This window comes from Chiloscyllium plagiosum, unplaced genomic scaffold (assembly GCF_037043375.1).
Source record: "Chiloscyllium plagiosum isolate Xiang-an unplaced genomic scaffold, Cpla_swu_hap1 HiC_scaffold_13, whole genome shotgun sequence".
NCBI lineage: Eukaryota > Metazoa > Chordata > Chondrichthyes > Orectolobiformes > Hemiscylliidae > Chiloscyllium > Chiloscyllium plagiosum.
In genome coordinates, this window is record NW_028270151.1 from 91,587,247 (window position 1) to 91,611,263 (window position 24,017).

Below are 24,017 nucleotides of genomic sequence, written 5' to 3' on the forward strand. Positions count from 1 at the left end.
GTACCTTGCTTATCTTTATCTTTGGGATAGTCGTAGTGTCTGCCACCTTGAAGAGTAGTACAAAAAATGATTTAATTATCTGCAATTCTCCTGTTTCTCGTTATCATTTCCCAGCTGCATCCTTCAAAAGTGCAACATTTATATTAGCTGCTTGCTTTCATTTGTATACTGGTAGAAGCTCTGGCTTTTTTTTGAACTTTTTCTATTGATTATTCATGGAATGTGCATGTCACTGATTATTGTTTTTGTATTTCTTGCCAATTTACTTCTATAATCAATATTTTCCCTCTTGATTAGACTTTTAGCCATCACCCCTGTTTCTTAAAAAAAAGAATTGTCTGGTCTACCACTGGTTTTCACCACTTTATTCTCCTTAGTTTTGATTAGATACTGTCCTTGATGGCTTTTGTTATCCATAGATGTCTTATCTTTTTCATTGAGTCTTTTTTTAGCTGGATTAAAGTTTTCTGAGCACTGTGAAATATCTGCTTAGTGTTTGCCTTGCTCATCTGACTTTTTCCCTTCAACTATTTTTCCCAGTCTAGTTCACGCACTGTTTTTATTGTTCATTCGTGACATATAAAATTATGAGGGCAAAGAGACAAAGTCTTTTCCCTGGGTTGGGGGAGTCCAGAACTAGAGGACATAGGTTTAGAGTCAGAGGGGAAAGATATAAAAGGGACCTCAAGGGCAACTTTTTCACGCAAAGGGTGGTATGTGTATGGAATGAGCTGCCAGAGAAAGTGGTGGAGGCTGGTACATTTGCAGCATTTAAAAGGCCTTTGGATGGGTTTATGAATAGGAAGGTTTTGGAGGGATATGGGCTGGGTGCTGGCAGGTGGGACTAGATTGGGTTGGGATAACTGGTCGGCATGGACGGGTTGGACCGAAGGGTCTGTTTCCATGCTGTACATCTCTATGACTCTATGTGGGCATCGCTGGCTGGCCAGAATTTATTTCCAGACCCTAGTTGCCCTTGAGAAGTGAGCTGTTTCCTTGAATCGCTGCAGTCCACCTGCAGCAGGTTGACCAATGATGCCGTTTAAGAGGGAATTCCAGGATTTTGACCCAGCAACAGCAATATATTTCCCAATCAGGATGGTGAGTGGCTTGGAGAAACTTGCAGGTAGTGGTGCTCCCATGTATTTGCTACCTTTGTCCTTCTAGATAGAAGTGGTTGTGGGTTTGGAAGATGCTGTCTGAGGATCTGTAGTGAACTTTTGCAGTGTATCTTGGAGGTAATATGTACTACTTTTACTGTTTATTGGTGCCAGAGTGGGAAGACATGGGGCCAATGAAGTGGGCTACTTTATCCTGAATGGTGTTAAGCTTCATAAGTGCTTTTAGAGCTTAACCCTTCCAGGCATGTGGGAAGTATTCCATCACACTCCTGATTTGTGCCTTGTAGATGATGGACAGGCTTTGGGGAGTCAGGAGGTTAGTTACTTGCCACAGTATTCCTTGTTTATATAGCTGGTCCAGGTGAGTTAATTTGGTGATGATAACATCATTGAATGTCAGTGGTGGTGGTTAGGTCGTTTCTTATTGGTGATGGTCATCGCCTGGCATTTGTATGGCATGAATGTTGCTTGCCACTTGTTGGCTGAAGCCTGGATACTAAGATCTTGTTGCATTTGAACATGGACTGCTGCAGTATCTGAGGAGTTGCGAATAATGCTGTACATTGTGCAATCATCAACAAACATCCCCATTTCTGATCTTATGATGGAGGAAAGGTCATTTGTTGAAGCAACTGAAGATGTTTGGGCCTAGAACCAAGAACATTTTTCTTCACACCTCTGTAATTGCTCTCCCTCAAACTGAATTTGAAATTCTACCATGTTGTGATTGCTACTCCTCAGGGGATCCTTAAGTGTGAGTTCCCTTATTAATCCTACCTTATTACACATTACTGAGAACGTTTGTAGCCTTACATTTGACACATCTGCGGCACACACTGGAAGTAAACAAGAAGTGTAGGAAAACGCTTAACCACGGGTCGGGGTGGGGGCGTGGGGCATTTATTCAGGAGAATTAAGGATATCTGTTTTTTGTGTCAGTGGATCAATGTAAATACAGTGATAACATTTAACTTGTGGAATGTGTGGCAGTACTTCCTTTTGACCTCGAGGGGTAGAAGCTGCGCATATTTTACAGTTGGATGTTGCATAACTGAAATCTTGCTTTATATAGAAGACTCTTAATAAAACTCATTCTCAGTAGGAAAACAATTTTTATTTTAATGAGCAGAGTGAAATATATAGAACAATCCTGATACATTTTTATGTATACCATACTGTGCAGATTTGAATTTATGAAGCTCAGCTCCCTAATCTTGACTGTTCTGAAATGTCAATGCCCCATTACCCTTACAAGCTAGGAAAACAAAGGCTGAAACTGAGATAGTAAGGAAGTTGGAAGGTGTTCATATGCAAGCGAGAGAGAAAATATTCTTCTGTAAATTACATTCACTGACCTAAGGGTTCAAGGGACACTAGCTCTGTGAGAGAGAGAGAGAGAGAGAGAAAGGGGGAGGGAGGGGAGAGAGACAGGACGGAAGCTGGTAGAAAGGTTAACTCTTTCTGGTCTGATTTGAGCATACACTTGCTTGTCATGGATTAAATGTTTGTGTGTTGTTCCCTAGAGCTCAACAGCCAGGACTGTTACGAATTTAGTTTGCATTTTGGGAATCTAAGATGATTTTTAAAAGAGGCATTTTGTTGCACAATGGTACTAGGCATGTTAGCTGAGCGAGGTTACCTCATGCCCTTGTCAACATAATTTTGACTAGTCTCTTGTTATGATGTACTCTTAAAAGGGAGCTTGTCTAGCTAAGGCATTTGGCCAGGTTTGATCAGGGTTTCCCACTTTGATGTGCATGTAGCTTAATTAGTCAAGTGTACTCAGACCTGTCAATTTGTTTCTCTTCCTCTGAAAACGTTTGCCATTTTATTGCTGCTTATCTGATTAAAGACGTGGTTTTTTTTGTAATCTCAATACCAGTTTCTGTATAAAGATAGCTTATTTGCAACAATAAGGGGAGCGGCCTGAGAGCTCTTAGGTGTAAGAGCTGATGCCGGTACTCTGCTAATAGTTTTATAACCTTAGCTCAAGCCTGGCATGTAGTTATCTATGTTATAGTGTAACATTGATGCCATTGGTAAATAAAGGTAATAATTTAAACTAAACAGTCTGTAAGAGTTTATATTCCAGACTACCACAATCTCCGGGACAAACCAAGAGAGGCTTACAGGTCGAGTTCATTAGGGATTCCCTGAGCCGTCTCAAATAGTATTTTAACATTACTAGATCTAGAATAGCCTGTTCCTATGTAAATTCTGCAATGTACTGCTCTAAGAAATCATCTTTGATGCATTCTACAAATTTGTTTTCTGTGTTACCCTTGTCTATCTGTTCTGTTCAATCAGTACTTAGATTTTAATGTCCTCCTTGCAGTTATAGTGCAATAGCAATGGGAGGCAGGTCGATCGCTCTATGGGTGGTTCTGCTGCACAACAGGGGAGGAAGAGTGGCGGACACGTAATTAAAAGTTTGCTATTGGAGATATGCTGTTCAATTTGCTTTGTTAAAATGAGATCTTAGTATGCGCTTTGTAGGTTGGAAATCGTGTCTCATGGAATTGATTGAACATTTTGACGTGGTGACCAAGAAAGTAGATGAGGGCAAGACCTTTGACAAAGTACTGCATGGTAAAAACAAGGACTTCAGATGCTGGAAATCAGATTCTAGATTAGAGTGGTGCTGGAAAAGCACAGCAGTTCAGGCAGCATCCGAGGAGCAGGAAAATCGACGTTTCGGGCAAAAGCCCTTCATCAGGAATGAGGATGAAGGGCCTTTGCTCGAAACATCGATTTTCCTGCTTCTTGGATTTTGTCTGAACTGCTGTGCTTTTCCAGCACCACTCTAATCTAGAATCAAAGTACTGCATGGTAGGTTGTTGAATAAGGTTAAATTTCATGGGATCCAAGGAGAGCTAGCCAATTGCATACAAAATTTGCTTGACAGTAAAAGACAGAAGGTGGTGGTTAGAAGGTTATTTTTTAGACTGGAGGCCTGTGACCAGTGGTGTATCATCGGTGCTGGGTCCACCGTTATTCATCATTTATACAAATGGTTTGGATTTAGGAACTCTGGTTAATATGTTTGGGATGACACCAAGATTGGTGGTAGAGTGAATAGTGAAGAAGGTTTTCTGGGAATGCAGGAGATCTTGATCAACTGGGCAATTGTATTAAGGAATGACAGGCAGGGTTTAATTTAGATAAATGTAAGGTGTTGCATTTTGGTGGGACAAAGCAAGCCAGGCCTGACACAATCAATGGTAAGATCCTGAGGAGTGTTACAGAACAAAGAGATCTCGGGGTCCAGGTTCATAGCTCCTTGAAAGTAGACAGGTAGATAGGATGTGATGAAGGCTTTCAGCATGCTTTCTTTCATTGGTCAGAACACTGAGTGTTGGAGTTGGAATGTTTTATTGCAGCTGTACAAGGCATTGGTGAGGCCACATTTGGAGTACTACATGCAGCTCTGGTGACCCTACTGTAGAAAGGAGAGTGCAGAAAAGATTTATTAGGATGCTACCTGACTAGGTTTGTGTTATATGGACAGGTTGGATAGGCTGTAATTTTATTCCATAAAAAGAAGGAGACTTAGGGGTGATTTCATAGAGGGTTATAAAGTCATGAGTGTCGTAGATGAGGTAGATAGCCAACAGCTTTTCCTAATGGTAGGGGAGTCTAAAACTAGGAGGGATAGGTTTAAGGGGAGAGATACAAAAGGATCCAGAGGGGCAACATTTTCACACCAAGGATGATCAGTGTATGGAGCAGGTTGACAGAGGTAGTGGCAGAAGCGGGCATAGTTTGGTCATTTAAGAAGCATTTAGACAGGTACATTGATGGTATGAGCTATATGGACCAAACACAAGCAAATGGGCCCAGTTTAATTGTGAAAACTGGGTGGTATGGGCAAATGGTCCAAAGGGCCTGCTTCCATGCTGTAGATCTCTGTGACGCTACTGTTTCATTTCCTGTTACAATATGTTGAGTTGCGTGAAGTTTCAAGAGCATGCATGCCGCATTCAAATAAATGTGTCACAAAGATATGATCAAATTATTTAGCATCAGAATTTCTTTTTAACAGCACAATATGTTACTTTTTGCAAATCAACATCTTTATGAAAGTTTGGTGACTCAATTTTTTTTTGGTGACATCTGATTTTGGATTATTGATGTGTATTTTGCAAGCATGGCCTAGTAAGATGTGATTCTGCAATTGGACAACATTTGCTGGAAGAATCCTGAGTGTGCAAAGAAGTATACTTATTTCCTGAAGTGAGAGTAATCAGGGAACCCTTGACATCAGGGAACCCTAACAAAACTGGAATCAATAGGAAACGGTCAATAGGAAACCTCTCTGCTGGTTGGAGTCATACCTGGCACATAAGAAAATTCTTGTGATTCTTGGGGGTCGGTCATCTCCAGTTCCACACTTCTCCACAGGAGTTGCTCAGTGTAGTTCCCAGGCCCAATCGTCCAACTGCTTGAGCAATGATCTTTCCTTCGTCATAAGGTCAGGGGTTGTGGGTGTTCACCGATGATTGCATAGTGTTCTGCCCAATTTGTGACTGCTCAGGTACTGAAGGAGTCCATGTTCAAATGTATCACGGTCTGGACAATATCCAGGCTTGGGCTAACAAGAGGCAAGTAGCATTTGCACCACATAAATGTCAAGCAATCTGACCGCCAAACCTTGACATGCAATGGTTACCACCACTGAATACCCCACTATCAGCACCCTAAGCATTACAGTTGAACAAAAACTCAACTTAAATCGCTGTCTACAAGAGCAGGCCAGAGACTCTGAATGCTGTGCTGAATAGTCTCCCCTCCTGACTCCCCAAAACCTTGACCACCCTCTACAAGGCACAAGCCAGGACTGTGATGGAACAGTCCCCACTTGCCTGATGGAGGCAGATCCAACAACATTTGAAGCTTGATACTATCCAGGACAAAGCAGTTTGCTTGATTGGCACCATGTCTACAAACATCAACTCCCTCCACCACCGAGACACAGAATACTCTTCAAGATGCACTGCAAAAATTCGCCAAAGATCCTTTCATTTTGAAGGACAAGACTAGCAGATACATGGGAACACCGACCCCTGCAAGTCCTGCCCCCACCCCCTAATCCACTCTCCATCCTGGTAAGTAAAAACAGTGAAGGCACTGTTTTTCCACCAGTGGTGCTGGAAAAGCACAGCATCTGAGGAGCAATAAAATCGACGTTTCGGGCAAAAGCTCTTCATCAGGAATACAAGCAGAGAGCCTGAAGGGTGGAGAGATAAATGAGAGGAGGGTGGAGGTGGGGAGAAAGTAGCATGGAGTACAATAGGTGAGTGGGGGAGGGGGGAGGGTGGAGTGGATAGGTGGAAAAGAAGATAGGCAGGTAGGACAGGTCATGGGGACAGTGCTGAGCTGGAAGTTTGGAACTGGGGTGAGATGGGGGGAGGGGAAATGAGGCAACTGTTGAAGTCCACATTGATGCCCTGGGGTTGAAGTGTTCCGAGGCGGAAGATGAGGCGTTCTTCCTCCAGGCGTCTGGTGGTGAGGGAGCGGTGGTGAAGGAGGCCCAGGACCTCCATGAGCTCGGCACAGTGGAAGGGGGAGTTGAAATGTTGGGCCACAGGGCGGTGTGGTTGATTGGTGCAGGTGTCCCAGCAATGATCCCTGAAGGGCTCTGCTAGGAGGCGTCCGGTCTCCCATCCTGTCTTGGAACTACATTGCTGTTCCTTCAGTGTCACAGTACCAGATTTCAGTTTGGCTGTTAAACTAGTGGCATTAGGTTTTGGCCTGTTTTTGTGAAGATGTTTTATAATTAACTAGGTTAGTCTTTCTGGAACCATGATTTTAAATGAGCATGTGTCAGAGAGGCTTTTCAGAATCTGCTCCTGAAGTGCTTATGGAAGTTTGTTAAAATTATGGATTTTACATTAGGGGAGAGACAGCCATTTAAGATGTTTGTTTTGGGTTTAGGAGAAATGAGAATTTATTTTATTTAGAAATGTTTTGAGATTAGAAATATTTTGAAGAAGATCTGACTAAACTCATGCAAGTTTTTCTGAGGAAAAGGTTATCCTGATTTATGAATGCTTGTACAACTGAATGCAGGGGATAATTTAAAGATCGGTTATACGAATGTTACCTCTACTCACGTTTGGCTATTTTGTCCTGCATGGCATTCAGACTTGCTGACGGACTCAAGAACAAATCCGATTAACAACCAGGGACTGCTGGTAGTTAGGGAATGCGTTACCTCAATGAAGGAGTTTAATCATAGAATAGAATCATAGAACCCTACAGTGTGGAAGCAGGCCATTTGGCCCATCGAGTTCACACTGATCATTCAAACAGCATCCCACCTCAACCCCCCCCCCCCCCCCCACCCCCCCCCCCCCCCCCCCCCCAACCCGTATAACCTTGCATTTCCCATGACCAATCCACCTAATCTGCACATCTTTGGACTGTGGGAAGAAACCCACGCAGACACAGGGAGAATGTGAAAACTCCACACAGATAATCGCCTGAGGATGCCAACCACTGAACCTCCCCTGGAAGTTGTCAAAGTTCCAGACCAGGAGTGTTTGTTTGGAAATCTGCATTGGTTATTAAATAAAAAGTATTTTTAATCATCCTTTTCTGACATGTCATGACCCACCTCTGGATTAGGTGTCGAGACTTGTAACCTGACCTTTGGCCCAGTTGTAGACATCCAAAAGAAATTTCTTCTGGCCTTTGAGTACCTGTAAGATGATGGTCTTGGGGAATTGATGAGATTTTGTTTTGCTTTGAAATTTTTCTAACTTGTTACATTTAGTTTAGTTTGTTTTATTTTGTTTTCAATTTCTTTGTATCTTGTTCTGTGGCCAGCAACGAAAAATCAGAATGGTGTGTTGCCTCCCTGGTGCCAGGATCAAGGATGCCTCAGAGAGGGTGCAAAAGGTCCTCAAGGGGGAGAGGGACCAGCAGGAGGTCATGTACGCATTGGAACCAATATGAAGGGCTTTTGCCCGAAATGTTGATTTTCCTGCTCCTTGGATGCTGCCTGGCCTCCGGTGCTGTTCCAGCACCACTCTAATCTAGACTCTGGTTTCCAGCATCTGCAGTCCTTGTTTTTACCTACATTGGAACCAATGACATAGGAAGGGAAAAAAATGAGATTCTGAAGGGAGAACATGGAGAGTTAGTCAGGAATTTAAATAGGAGGCCCTCGAGAGTAGTAATATCTGGAGTACTTCTGGTGCTGCGAGCTTGTGAGGGCAGGAATAGGAGGATAGAGCAGATGAATGCATGGTGAGGAGCTGTTGTATGAGAGAAAGCTTCACATTTTTGGATCATTGGACTCTGTTCTGGGGTAGAAGTGACCTGTACAAGAAGGGGGGGGGGGCGGTTGCGGTGGTGGGACCCAGGGAGATAGAAAAGAGATCAATCTGAGACTAGTACCGTTGAGAAAAGAAGCAAGTCAAATAGTCAGAGCAGGCAGGGACAAAGCAGGGAACAAGATAAGACTGATAAATTAAACTGCATTTATTTCAATGCAAGAGGCCAAACAGGGAAGGCAGATAACTCCGGGCTTGGTTAGGAACATGGGACTGGGATATCATAGCAATTACAGAAATGTATCTCAGGGATGGACAGGACTGGCAGCTTAATGTTCCAGGATATACATGCTACAGGAAGGTCAGAAAGGGAGGCAAGAGAGGAGGAGGAGTGGCGTTTTTGATAAAGGATAGCATTACAGCTGTACTTAGGATATTGCGAGAAATACATCCAGGGAATTTATTTGGGTGGAACTGAGAAATAAGAAAAAGATGATCACCTTCTACTGGGATTGTATGATAGACCCCCTAATACTCAGAGGGAAATTGAGAAACAAATTTTAAGGAGATCTCAGTTGTCTGTAAGAATAAAAGGGTGGTTATGGTGGGGGATTTTAACTTCCCAAACATAGACTGGGACTGCCATTGTGTTAAGGGTTTAAGATGGAGAGGAATTTGTTAAGTGTATATAAGAAAATTTTCTGATTCAGCATGTGGATGTACCTACCAGAGAAACTTGACCTACTCTTAGGAAATAAGGCAGGGCAGCCGACTGGGGGAGCACTTTGGGGCCAGCGACCATAATTCTATTAGTTTTAAAATAGTGATGAAAAAGGATAGACCGGATCTAAAAGTTGAAGTTCTAAATTGGTGGAAGGTTAATTTTGACGGTATTAGGCAAGAACTTTCAAAAGTTGACTGGAGGCAGATGTTCGCAGGTAAGGGGACGGCTGGAAAACGGGAAACCTTCAGAAATGAGATAACGAGAGTCCAGAGACAGTATATTCCTGTCAGGGTGAAAGGGAAGGCTGGGAGGTATAGGGAATGCTGGATGACTAAAGAAATTGAGGGTTTGGTTAAGAAAAAGAAGGAAGCATATGTCAGGTATAGACAGGATAGATTGAGTGAATCCTTAGGAAAGTATAAAGGAAGTAGGAGTGTACTTAAGAGGGAAATCAGGAGGTCAAAAAGGGGACATGAGATAGCTTTGGCAAATAGAATTAAGGAGAATCCAAAAGGTTTTTACAAATACATTAAGGGCAAAAGGGTAACTAGGAAGAGAATAGGGTCCCTCAGAGATCAGCAAGGCGGCCTTTGTGTGGAGCCACAGAAAATGGGGGAGATACTAAATGAATATTTTGGATATGGAAGAGGATATGGAAAAGGATATGGAAGATATAGACTGTAGGGAGATAGATGGTGACATTTTGCAAAATGTCCAGTTTACAGAGGAGGAAGTGCTGGATGTCTTGAAATGGTCAAAGGTGGATAAATCCCCAGTACCTTATCAGGTGTACCCGAGAACTCTGTGAGAAGCTAGAGAAGTGATTGTTGGGCCTCTTGTTGAGATATTTGTATCATCGATAGTTACAGGTGAGGTGCCGGAAGACTGGAGATTGGCAAACATGGTGCCACTGTTTAAGAAAGACAAGCCAGGGAACCTATAGACTGGTTAGCCTGATCTCAGTGGTGGGCAAGTTGTTGGAAGGAATCCTGAGGGACAGCATGTACATGTATTTGGAAAGGCAAGGACTGATTAGGGATAGTGAACATGGCTTTGTGTGTGGGAAATCATGTCTCACAAACTTGATTGAGTTTATTGAAGTAGTAACGAAGAGGATTGATGAGGGCAGAGCGGTAGATGTGATCTATATGGACTTCAGTAAGACGTTTGACATGGTTCCCCATGGGAAACTGGTTAGCAAGTTTAGATCTCATGGAATACAGGAAGAACTCGCCATTTGGATACAGAACTGGCTCAAAGGTAGAAGACAGAGGAGGGTGGTGGAGGATTGTTTTCACACTGGAGGCGACAAGGATCCGTGCTGGGTCATTACGTTTCGTCATTTATATCAATGATGGATGTGAGCATAAGAGGTATAGTTAGTAAATTTGCAAATGACACCAAAATTGGAGGTGTAGTCGCCAGCAAAGAAGATTACCTTAGATTACAACAGGATCTTGATCAGATGGGCCAATGGACTGAGAAGTGGCAGGTGGAGTTTAATTCAGATAAATGTGAGTGCTGCATTTTGGGAAAGCAAATCTTAGCAAGACTTATGCATTTAATGGTAAGGTCCTTGGGAGTGTTACTGAACAAAGAGACCTTGGAGTGCAAGTTCATAGCTCCTTGAAAGTAGAATTGCAGGCAGATTGGATAGCGAAGGCGGCGTTTGTTATGCTTTCTTTTATTGGTCAGAGTATTGAGTACAGGAGAAAGTGAGGTCTGCAGATGCTGGAGATCAGAGATGGAAATGTGTTGCTGGAAAAGCGCAGCAGGTCAGGCAGCATCTAGGGAACAGGAAAATCGACGTTTCGGGCATTCCTGAAGAAGGGCTAATGCCCGAAACGTCGATTCTCCTGTTCCCTAGATGCTGCCTGACCTGCTGCGCTTTTCCAGCAACACATTTCCATCTATTGAGTACAGGACACTGGTTAGGCCACTTTTGGAATATTGCGTGCAATTCTGGTCTCCTTCGGAAGGATGTTGTGAAACTTGAATGGGTTCAGAAAGGATTTACAAGGGTGTTGCCAGGGTTGGAGGATTTGAGCTATAGGGAGAGGTTGAATATGCTTGAGCATTGGAGGCTGAGGGGTGACTTTATAGAGATTTATAAAATCATGAGGGACATTGATGTGATAAATAGACAAAGTCTCTTCCTTGGGGTGGGGGAATCCAGAGCTGGAGGGCAAAGGTTTAGAGTGAGAGGGGAAAGATATAAAAGAGACCTAAGGGGCAACTTTTCACACAGAGGATGGTACGTGTATGGAATGAGCTGCCAGAGGAAGTGTTGGATGCTGGTACAATTGCAACATTTAAAAGGCATCTGGATGGGTATATGAAAAGGAAGGGTTTGAAGCGGGTGCTAACACTGGGACTAGATTGGGTTGGGATAGCTGGTCAGCATGGACAAGTTGGACCAAAGTGTCCGTTTCCATGCTGTATATCTCCATGAGTCTATGACTCTATGATGGTTCAGTGAAAGGCTGTCACATTAAATTAGAAATAAATTAAGCCAGATTTTAACGTTGGATCTAACTTGTTGAGTAGTTTCATCAGCTCGGATTGTAAGTGTCTTGTTGCTGTTGTCTGGTATCATTCGAGCTGTTTGCCACAACTTTGTTTTTGCTATCATTGGCAAATGTTAAAATGTTAATTGATTTTCCAGTATCTGCTTATTTTTTATGTACCGAAGAGTATTGGTTTTCGCAGTGGCCCAGGAGAGCACCATTGGCTATTCTCCTGCATTCTTTAAAAAAAACAAATGATTCACTGTTTTTTGTCCTTCACCCAATTTTTTTTCAAGCTTTTTTGTATTGATTTCAGACTCGAGTCTTGCCAATGTTATATCTTGCAGTTGTTTTGTTGAGGATGACATTAACAAGTCCATCTAACAGATTGCCCTTCATGAACCAGTTATGGAACTGTCGGACCCTTGAATTTAAGAATGGAGTTCTATAGATGACATGCAAGATATGAAAAATGTGTTGCTGGAAAAGCGCAGCAGGTCAGGCAGCATCCAAGGAACAGGAGAATTGACGTTTCGGGCATAAGCCCTTCATCAGAACTGAAAAATGTGTTGCTGGAAAAGCGCAGCAGGTCAGGCAGCATCCAAGGAGTAGGAGAAACGCCGATTTGCCTGCTCCTTGGATGCTGCTTGACCTGCTGCGCTTTTCCAGCAACGCATTTTCAACTCTGATCTCCAGCATCTGCAGTCCTCACTTTCTCCGACATGCAAGATATCCCAATCTTAACAAGATTTTCTTCCCTAAAATTGGCATATTAGCCTTGTTGAGCACTGTTTCAATCCAGCAGTCAGCAGCTGTGGTCTGAGTCCAACAGTTGCCGACTGCAGCTGCTGGTGTATGCAGATGAGAAGACTCAATTCTGATAAATTGAGAAATTATTTGATTAATGTATTAAACCATGTACTTATTTCTTGCACGTTCTATTACAAACAAGAGCTTGTATGTTTTCCTACAAACTTAATTAAACAACCTATTTATACACCCACTCGAGTCATTTGACAGAGTCTAATTCGTCACAGAATATGAAAGATAATACCTAATCTGCATAATCGTTGTGTTGTTGCTGAGGACGGCTGATGTTGCCCACATGCTGCTTCTCTCTCTCTCTCTCTCTCTCTCTCTCTTTCCATGTCCCTGATGTAGGGTTTGATTTGTGAGCGTTTGTCACCGGAGTTATTGCTGCCTGTATGCCTAGAGGGTCGTCTTTTATCCTCTTTTCTTATCTTTCTCAAGTCATGGTGTCTTTTAACCATTGGCTCAGGCTCATCTGTTAATTGCATGTCTTTATCTTATTGCCTGCAGACCAAGGAACCTCATTGCCCCTCATCCAAATAAGGCTTCTGCATTACTCCCTCTTTCTTAATTTTGTTCTGAAGAGGATGGTTTGTACCAAACAGTACCTGGACCCAGTCATTCTCAGTTTACAAGCTGTTTTTCCCTGTATGTCAGCAGTTTTTACTTATACTGAGCTTGTGTCTCTGCAGCCTCTTGGCTAACATCTCATTTTCGGGAGTATGTCTCCGACTTGTCCCCCTGTTTCTCTCTGTTCTGTGCAGCGGCCTTGACTGGAAGCACTGAGAATTATTTACCCATACGATCACTGGAAAAAAAATGCCAGCTTCTAAGTTCAACAGATACACATTTAATGAACCTTGTGGCACAGTAGGATGCCATTCTGCTCAGTGTCTGTGCAAATACTTTGAAGGAGCTTTCCTCAAAGTCTCTGCTCTTCCTCTGTTGTCCTGTTTTTTTTCCCCTTTATAAGCATGTGTCCAATTCCTTCCAAAAGCCACTATTGAAGTTGTTTCCTGCACTCTTTCTGTATGATCAGAACTCACTGCATTATGAAACATTTCATTTTATTTGCTTTCTAGTTCTTTCTCCAGTTATTTTCAATTTTTGTCCTCTGCTTATTGATACTTGTGCCGTTGCAGACAAATTTTCCCATTCCTGCTTTATCTTCCTTACTCTGCAGCTCTGAGGAAAACAATCTATGAGCTCCTGAAGTCTGCTCCATTCTTCATACTGTTGACTCCAAGTCCAAGTTTTGTCTAAAATAGAAACTTGGAAATTGCATCCCCTATGCCCAAGTTCACGGCAGTGATGTATATCAAAAAGAGCAGTCTTAATAAGAATCCTTCTTTCAAGACTGAAACATTTTATGTTCATCATTGTAAACTATATTTTGCTTCTTAGCCTATTTTGCGCCTATGCCCTGTAATCCTATAAGTTTAAATTTGGCTATTATTTTCTTATTAACAGGCCTATTAATTACAGGGCAATTTACACAATGCCTTTTGAAAAGACTTACACGTGCAAAGTTCACAGTTTAATCAATGCCAAATTTAACAAATTTGTGTTGGCTTTCATTTATTAGCCTATATTTTTGCAAGTGACAACTCATTTTGTTACAGATTAATATGTGAAGATTTCTCTGCTACTGGCATTATACTGACTGGCCTGCAGTTTCTGGGTTTTTAGAACATTTTTAGAACCTGTACAGCATGGAAACACAGGCCCTTTGGCCCTGATGTGCCAAATATGACACCAAATTAAGCTAATCTTTTTTTCCTGCTCTAGGTCTATATCACTCCATTCCTTGCATATTTATGTGCCTATCTAAAAGTCCCTTGAATGCCCCGATCATATGTGCCTCCACCATCAACCCCTGGCAGCATGTTCCAGACTCCAACCACTCTGTGTTTGTAAACCTCTTATGCAACTTCTCCCAAGCCTTTCCTGTAATGTGATAACCAAAACTGAATGCAATGCAATGCTCTAAGTGCGACCTGACCAAAGTCTTAGAGTAAGTTGAAGAAACAGGTCAGGCTGGAACATGACAGGGAGCAAGGAATGGCTGTTAGATTAAATTGCATCTATTGCAATGCAAGAGGGCTGACAGGTAAGGCCAATGAAGTCAGGTTGTGGATAGGTACATGGGACTAGAATGTTATAGCCATTACAGAAACATGGCTAAGGGGGGATAGGCCTGGCAGCTTAATGGACAAGGGTACAGGTGCTTTAGGCAGGGCAGAAGTGGTGGAAAGAGGGGAGGGGGAGTTTCATTTTTGCTTAGGGTGAATATCACAGCAGTAATCAGAGATGACACAATTAAAGAACAATTCAGTGAGGCCTTGTGGGTAGAGCTAAGTAATAAGAAGGGGATGGTTGCGCTATTGAAGTTGTACTATAGGCCTGCAAATAGTCAACAGGAATTAGAGCAACAAATATGCAAGTAGACTGAGGTGACTTGCAGCAATAGGATTGTCATAGTAGGAGATTTTAATTTTCCTAACCTAGGCTGGAATCACCATAGCATTAGTTGGTGTGGAATTTGTTAAATATGTTGGGGAAGGTTTGTGTGTCTGGCATAGAGAGGGCCCTACTCGGGAAGGGCAAAACTCAACCTACTCTTGGAAAATAGGGCAGGACAGGTGACAGATATGACAGTAAGTGAGCACTTTGAGACCAGTGACCATAGTTCTATTAATTTTAAGATAGTTATGAAGAGGGACAAAACTGGTCCACAGGTTCAAGTTCTAAATTGGGGCAAGGTGATTTTTGATGGAATTAGACATGAGCTTGCAGGAATAGTTTGTTTGCAGGCAAAGGGACCTCTGACAAGTGGGAGGCCTTTAAAAGTGAGAAAGCTGGAGTTCAAGGTCTATATGTTCCTGTGAGGGTGAAGTGTAGGGTTGGCAGGAATAGGAAACTCTGGATCACAAGAGGTATTGAGGCTTTGACCAGAGAAAGGGAGGAGGCGTGGCTCAGGTACTGGCAGCTAGGATCAAGGGAATCCCTGGAAATATATAGGAGATACAGGAGATACTGAAGAAGGAAATTAGGAATGTGAGAATGGGGCATGAGATAGCCATGGCTGAGAAGATTAGGGTGAATCCAAAGAGGTTCTTGAAGTATATTAAAGGAATGGGAATAACTAGAGAGAGCATAGTATCCCTCAAGGAGCAAAGTGGATATGTATGTGTAGAACTGCAGGAGATGGGCAAGGTCCTCAATGAATATTTCTCCTCTGTGTTAACCGTGGACAAAGACATGAAGACTTGGGATCTTGGGGAGGTTAGTGGTCATATCTTAGGAACAGTCCATATCACAGCAGAGGAGGTATTGGGCACATTAGAAAATATGAAGGTGAATAAATTTCCTAGTCCTGACCAGATATATCCAAGAACACTGCAAGAAGCTAAAGAGGATATTGCGGGGGGCCCTCGCTGATATTTTTGCATCATTGTTAGCCACGAGTGATGTCCCGGAAGACTGGAAGGTAATGAATGTTGTGCCCTTAAGTAAGAAAGGCTGCAAAGAAAATCTTGGAAACTATAGACCAGTAAGCCTAACATATGTGGAAAGTTATTTGAGAAGATTCGGAGAGCTAAGATATACATGCACTTGGAGACACAGTGTTTGATTACGAATAGTCATCATGGCTTTGTGTGTGGGAGATCATGCCAGGCAACTCTGTTAGTTCTTTGGTGAAGTGACCAGGAAGGTTGATGAGTGCAGGGCGGTAGACATAGTCTCTATGGATTTCAGTAAGGCCTGTGGTAAGATTCTATATGGTAGATTGCTCTGGAAGGTTAGATCGCATGAAATCCAAGGGCAGCTGGAAACTCGGATACACAGTTGGCTTGATGGTAGGAAGTAGAGGGTAATATTGGAAAGCTGCTTATCGGCTTGGAGACCTGTGACTAGTGGTGTGCATCAGCGGTCAGTGCTGGCCCGATTCGAGTTTTATCTATATCAGTGATTTGGATGGGAATATACAAGGCATGATTTTGATGGGAATGTACAAGGCATGATTAGTAAGTTTGCAGATGACACTAAAATAGGTGGTATCATGGGCAGTAAGGAAGATTCTCAGAAATTGCAACAGGACGTTGATCAGCTGGGGAAGTGGGCTGAGAAATCTCAAATGGAGTTTAATACAGATAAGTGTGAGCACGTGCATTCTGGAAAGTCAAATAAAGGTTGGAGTTTCATGGTGAATGGTAGGGCCTTAAGGAGTGTAGTGGAACAGAACGACCTTGGAGTTCAGGTGCACGGTTCTCTGAAAGTGGAGTCTCAAGTAGACAGGGCAGTGAAGAAGGCTTTTGGCAGTTTGGAAGTTACATTGCAGTTGAACAGGACATTAATGAGGCTGCAATTGGAGTATTGTGTTCAGTTTTGGCCACTTTGCAGAAGAAAGTTTCAAGGTTTTTGTCAGGACTCAAGGTTCTGTGTTATAGGGAGTGTAGGAAACTGAGGAAATGTATGAGATCATGAGAGGCATGGATATGATAAATACATTTAGTCTTTTTCCAGTTTCGATGCATTGTAGGAACAAATTACTGCAGATACTGGATGGGTTCTGAAAATAACAAAAGCTGGAGCTCACAACAGGTCAGAGAGCATCCATGGAGAGAGAGCAAGCTAACGTTTCAAGGAAAGATGACTCTTCGGTAGAGAGCTCTGATGAAGAGTCATCTCGACGCAATGTTAACTCCATGGATGCTGTTGTGATCTCCAGTACTTGTTGTTTTAAATTACAATGCATTGTTTAACTTGGGCAGTTTGCTGAGTCAGCTGTGATTTTGTGAATTACATGTGAAAACATGGTAATACATGTCTACATTTGATAAAAATAATGAATATACTTACACAATGTAGTGTCATGTTCAGATGTTTGATTTTTTTTAGATGTTTGTTTGACTTGGATAGTTCAGGTTGTTGAAATGTTTTGCTCGTTCACTGCTTCTGCTGTTTTCTAGTAATGTCAGTGATTCCAGACAGATTTCAAGAAAGATTTGACAAAGTATCACACAAAAGATTTGTTAACAGACTGGGGTCTGATGGAATAGGGTGATCAGTGTTAGCATGGGTTTAAAAAAAAGAAAGGATTAAAGATGAGAATGTATAAGGATAGAAAACACGGAGTCATGATAAAGGGTTATTTTCTAGAGGGGGAAGGTTAATATTGGTGTTTCCCTTTGGGTCAGTACTGGGATCAATTTTTTTATATAGGCAAACAAATGACTTAAATATCACAGCAGTAAGCTTTTAATGATGATATATAGTGTGTATTAGTCTTAATTACGTATCACAGAACGGTTAAATGGAGTTTATGCAAATGTACCTACATTTATCTACTATTTTTTGTTCGAACTTTGTGCATACAAATTTTAAACTGGTAAAGTGCTCGTAATTCTGATCCTATTGTGTTATTGGCAGTTAATGATAAAATTTGCAACACTAACAGTGCGCGTTAAATATGAACTATTGATGTTTGTCACTGAAAGAATGTAAAAGTAGTTTGCGATTTAGACATTTATGAGGATTATAGATATTTCTTTTTCTCTCAACAGGTCTTGATGCTGAGTTGTATTATGTACGGAACGATGTTGTCAGTTATTACGCACTCCCTTTCAAGTTACTTGTACCCGGGGAGACCAACAGCCTTCATTTCACTTGGCATGCAAAATCCAAGGTAAATTTTAAGGTTCGGTCAAGACACGTTCGAGTGGGAGTGCAACACACTCTGTAACCTGCACAGTATCAATTGCCTGCTAGTCACATGGAATGGTACCAAGCAATGTTTGGTGGTATGCATCTCATGATCAGTTGTTACAGTAGTGTCATGGATTTCCCCACTGAGAGAAGGTAAAATCCACCAAGAGCATTCTTTTGCATCCTTAATGACAATTTTCTGGACAGTGTTTTTGTATAGGCAAGGAACTTTATCATACATTAGCCCATCTCTGATCATGCTGTTCTATCGCTGTCCGCTGATTCATAAGAATCTCAGATATTTTCTTTGGAAATATAAACCAGGAAATAGAAGATTTAATTATTAGTTGTTTTAAAAACTAAAGGACATTGGAACCATGTGGCATTGTATTGTTGGAACTTGGTTTGATATTTTTGAGTTACACTGGCATCAGGTCTCAGAAGAAAACTAACTGCCCAGCAACAGAGTTTGGATTGGTTTAAGTACAGTTTATCACAGACCTGAAGAGTAGTCGGTCCACAAGTCCTGCAAGCAAAATAGATCCTTCTTCTCTGTTTGTCAAATCTGTCTGTCTGGAGGAGAAAGTGAGGTCTGCAGATGCTGGAGATCAGAGCTGAAAATGTGTTGCTGGAAAAGCACAGAAGGTCAGGCAGCATCCAGGGAACAGGAAAATCGACATTTCGGGCATAAGCCCTTCTTCAGGAAACTTCCTGAAGAAGAGCTTATGCCCGAAACGTCGATAAATCTGTCTGTCTGCCCATCTTCTATGTGAATGAAATGGGCATTTTGATTTCAAAGGGGTATCATTTAAGTTTGCATTAGTAATTAATAATCTGTTTTTGCCACATGTTGGAGGGCATATTTGTTAAATAAATAAGCTTCTTATTCATTAAAACCTGGTGTAGGTTTCTTTTTTGTCCTAATTTTCTAATTGACCTGAACAGAGATGTTACTGCACACCTCTGGAGCAGGTGGAAGTTGAACCGAGGTCTTTTGTCCAGGGCTTTACAAGAGGGCTTTAAAGTTTTACATTTAAATAACAAGATAATTCTCTATTTGCTGCTTGTGATTTTGATTTTTGTAGTGAGTCAGTTGTACATTCTGCAAGTTTATGACAAAAGTATAAAGCATTAGTTTTTGTGTATGTAAATGATGTAATTTAGTTTTTATACAAAATAATAAAACTTGATGCATTTTGAAATGAATTGCAACTTGTAATAAATTTTCCAGCTATTCTCTGGGGAATTAACCATGTGCCTTAGTTCCCAGTGATTCTTATTATTATGCATCCGTTGTTGTGGTCAGTCAGACATTAACCATCCTAGAGACGAAATTGGTCACACTTTAGTCAAGAGCAATCTGCCTTTTATAGATCAGTGATGTGATTTTTGTGCTTGATTCTTAATACCACCTGGAAAATATTTTGGAATCAGAGAGCTAAGGAAAGGTAAGCTGTCTCTATGACCCTGTTTGAAGGCATGTATAGAAAGCGGGATCAAAACCAGTGCATCCTGATAATTTGGGCATTAATAGAAAACTGTGTCAGGGCTGGATGAATAGGAAGATACATTACCATTGTCTGCATTGCCAAGCAAAGCTTGGGTGTCACTTGGAGGGATAACTCTCCAATGAAAGTAGTACCACAGAGGACTTAAAGTTGACGAGTCTGCTACTATTGCAGGCAATGCATTCCATGCCCCTACTACTGTGAGTAAAGAAATTACCTCTGACATCTGTCCTATATCTGTCACTCCTCAATTTAAAGCTGTGTCCCCTCGTGCTAGCTATCACCATCCTAGGAAAAAAGGGCTCACTGTCCACCCAATCCAACCCTCAATTTAGTCTCAATTAAGTCAGCTCTCAATCACACGAAAACAGCGTCAAGGCCCTCTTTTCCTCATAAGACCTTCTCTCCATATCAGGCAACATCCTAGTAAATCTCCTCTGAACACTTTCAAAAGCTTACACATCCTTCTTATAATGCAGTGACCAGAACTGTATGCAATACTCCAAGTGCTGCCGCACCAGAGTTTTATACAGCTGCAACATGACCTTGTGGCTCCAAAACTCAATCTCTCTACCAATAAAAGCTAAACAAAGTTTATTTAATCAGAACCTCGAGCAGTGCACCACCTGAGTTGTGTGAAAGAAATTGGACCAGAGCCAGTGGCAGTAATGCTGCTCTTTGTCCTGCAGTTGACCTGAGGAACTAAGCTTAAGTCCTCATCTTAATAGATCCAAGCTGAAATATTAGTATCAAAAATCTGAACTCGTAAGTTTCTTTCTTCTCAAACTTTCTTCACAATACAGTCAATTTGCTAATTTGCATCAACGTAAACAGATTCACTAGAAATGCAACTTATCACCATTTGAGATAAACAGACTTAAGCTTAGCTTCTCAGTCATGTGCAGGACAAAGAGCAGCATGATTGGTCCAATCTCTTTCACACAACGTAAGTAGATTTACTAGAAGTGCAGCTTTATCACCATTTGGTGTGTAGACAGGATAGTGTAAAGTTTAACCACAATATTTTTCCGAAGTTGTATGTTTCTTAACTTGATAAATTAGTCCAAAATATTGTGTAGGAGCAGAGGGTGTATGATTACATTAGTCATTGAAGGTAACAGTTAATAAAGCAGAGAGTATCCTGGGCTCTATTAATAGGAGACCAAGGAGCCTCTATTAAAATTTCATAAAACATCAGTTCAATTCCGTGCTGGAGTATTACATCCAGGTCTGGCTACTGTATTTTAGGATATGCGCACATCAGAGATGGTGCAGAAAAGGTTCACAGGAATGGCTTAAATGGTGAAAGACTTCAAGTTATGGGGATAGATGAAAGAAAGTTAGGATCTCTTCCTTTTGGAGATGAAGATGAAAAATTTGATGAAGGTCTTCAAAATCAGACATGGACATAGGAAATGGGAAGGAACTATTCCTACTTACAAAATATTTGCAACTGAGAAGACACAGATTCAGTGTACTTGATTGAAGAAGCAAAAGCAATTAGAGTAAAAGCTTATCAAGTGGTCAGATTCGGGAATGCTCTTCCTGGTTGAGGCAGCAAGGAAAGCACTCAAAGAAATTAGACTGTTACCTGAGAAGGAAGAATGTTATTTGTCACAGGCCTCTTGCTGCCTGTGACAAATCTGAAATTCTGCCTTTGAAGTCATGGTGAAGAAGCTTCATCTATCATTTCAATAGATACTCTTCAGAGAATCATTGTGGACTCGAAGGGCTGAATGGCTTGCTTCCACACTGTAGGGATTCTATGATTCTATAATTCTATTTCCTTTCCAGTCCAGGAGAAAGGAATACTGGGAAAAAAAACAATCTAACAACTGAGTTGAGAACCCAAGCTTTTTATTGTAACAGACAGAGAGCTGTATCTATTAGCTTCAAAGCCAATCCAAACCCCAAATGAAAGCAAAACTTGATCTGTGGAGCCTGACTTTGCCTACTCATGTATTTTTTGTCTAATCTTGGAAAAAAAAATACTCGAGGAGACCAAAGTGGTTTACCAACTGCTCTGAAAAAGACATTCTGGTAACACCTCTCTGCAAGTGGAATTGTTTGCTTTGTGGATTTTTTTTTTCTCTTGTATTAATTTCCTTTGGAGATCATTTCTTAAATCTGTGCCCTCTTATTTGTGATCCTTTTATGATTGGGAGGAGTTTCTCCCTGTCTTCTCTATCCAGATCCCTCATGATTTTAAAAATTTCTATCAAATTGCCTCTTAGCAATCTCCTTCTCAAAGGAGAAGAGTCAACATTCTCTTGTCCTTGTGTCAATGCCCCTGTGACAAGAGACGAATGAAAGATTATGGCCTGTGCTTCTGCAGGGACTTCAGTAATCACAAAAAACTTTGTTCACCAACATTGCTGTTTGTTACCTATATCCGTGATTTGGATGACAATGTACAAGGCATGATTAAGTTTGCAGATGACACTAAAATATCGTGGTCAGTGAGAAAGGTTATTAGAAATTGCAGCAGGATTTTGATTAGCTGGGGAAGTGGGCGGAGAAATGGCAAATGTGGTTTCATATAGATAAGTGTTTGGTCTTGCATTTTGTAAAGTCAAATCAAAGCAGGAGTTTTTTGGTGAATGGTAAGGCCTTAAGGAGTGTAGTGGAACAGAGTCCTTGGTGTTCAGGTGCCTGGTTCTCTGAAAGTAGAGTCACAGATAGATAGGACAGTGAAGAAGGCTTAGGGCACACTGGTCTTCATCAGTCACAGCATTCAGTATAGAAGTTGTGAAGTTTTGTTTCAGTGGTACAGGACATTAGTGAGGCCGCACTTGGAGTATTGTGTTCAGTTTTGGTCACCTTGCTATAGGATCGATGTTATTAAACTGGAAAGAGTGCAGAAGAAATTTGCAAGGATGTTGCCTGGACTCAATGGTCTGAGTTATAAGGAGAGGTTGGACAAGCTAGTACTTTCTTTTAGAGCGCAGAAGACTGAGGGGGATTTTGTAGAAAAATATAAGCTCATGAGAGGCACGGATATGGTGAATGCACTCAGTCTTTTTTTTCCAGGGTTGGTGAATCCAGGGCGAGTTAAGGTTAGGGGAAAGAATAAAAGAGAACCTGAAGGGCAACTTTTTTTTACACTGAATGTGGTACGCATTTGGAATATGCTGCCAGTAGAAGTGGTTCAGTGGGTATATTAACAACATTTAAGAGGCATTTGGACAAATGAGTGGATAAGGAAGGTTTAGAAGGATGTGGGCTAAGTGCAGGGAAATGGCGTTAGTGTGGCGTGGACTAGTTTGGGCCAAAGGGCCTGTCATTGTGTTGTAGGACTCTGTTGGCTCCCGATGTCTTTGATCCTAGTTGTGATTTTCTAGAATTACCCTGAAGTTAAAATTCATGTTATCGTTACATGAGCTGAAGGAAACTAGGATAGCAAATGTTGATGACCAGGAACTTGCTTCCAGTGAGGGTAGTGGAATTGGGGGTGCTGAGTCTTTTAAAAAAAGAAATTGGATGGGCAATTGAGGGGAAAAGAAACTTGCTTACAGGGTTACTGGGATAGTGTGGGGGGAAAAGGAATGAGTGGATTGGACTACAGAGAACTAGTGTAGTTTTGATGGGTTAAATGACCTCCTGTGCTGTAATGACTCTGACTGTATCTTGTATTGAGTGTTTAATTGAGATATCAAAATAAAGGTTGGGAAATTAAAACATGTTAATTTATATTTCCCCCCAGTTTTGTTAAGGTTATTTTCATCAAACTGTGCAGACATGTTAGAACATACATGTTCGTGCAGATGCGACTTGAACACAGTTGTCCTGCCCAGTGGTAAGGCTGTTACCATTACACCATAAGAGCCCTCTCCACTTGGTTACAAATGTAATCAAGTTGGTCGCTTTACAGTTTTGGAGCATAATATTACTTGTTTTTTTTATTAAGTCTGACTTTAATAGGTTAAATGATAATAGTGAATAGCTGAATGACCATTCTCATGAAGTGTTCTCTATGACAGGTTGAATACAAGTTGGGCTTTCAGGTGGACAACCCAGCAGTCATGGATATGCCTCAAGCTAATATCTCTGCACAAGGAGAGATTCCACGCAAAGAATCAGGTGAGAAAATATAAAAAGCAACAGTTGAGAGTGCTGATCAGTGAAGGAATGAGTATTTTCTGTACTTTCCAAAATAATTTTGTTCATGCCATGTGAGATTTTTCAAAAGCTCATGCAAATTATCCTGTTTATCTGGCCTGTCCAGGTTGTTACTTATAAAACTTCAGATAAAAATTTGGATTGGCAATGGAAAAGGTGTGTGTGTGTGTGTGAGAGAGAGAGATTTTAATGGAATGGAAAAATGTTGACAATAAGGGACAAAAGTATTACATGTCTTGGAA

The 24,017-nt window shown here is 41.4% G+C and overlaps 1 protein-coding gene across 6 annotated transcripts in view; it reads left to right on the forward strand.

Annotated features, from left to right (window-relative positions):
- Positions 1–24,017, forward strand: part of ryk (receptor like tyrosine kinase) — a 296,128-nt gene that overhangs the window by 53,941 nt on the left and 218,170 nt on the right. For all 6 annotated transcript variants that reach the window (XM_087993913.1, XM_087993912.1, XM_043701685.2 and 3 more), the window contains exons 2-3: positions 18,007–18,128; positions 23,637–23,736. In XM_087993913.1, coding sequence (XP_087850039.1) covers positions 18,007–18,128; positions 23,637–23,736 — 222 coding nt within the window. The remainder of the gene's footprint in view (positions 1–18,006; positions 18,129–23,636; positions 23,737–24,017) is intronic.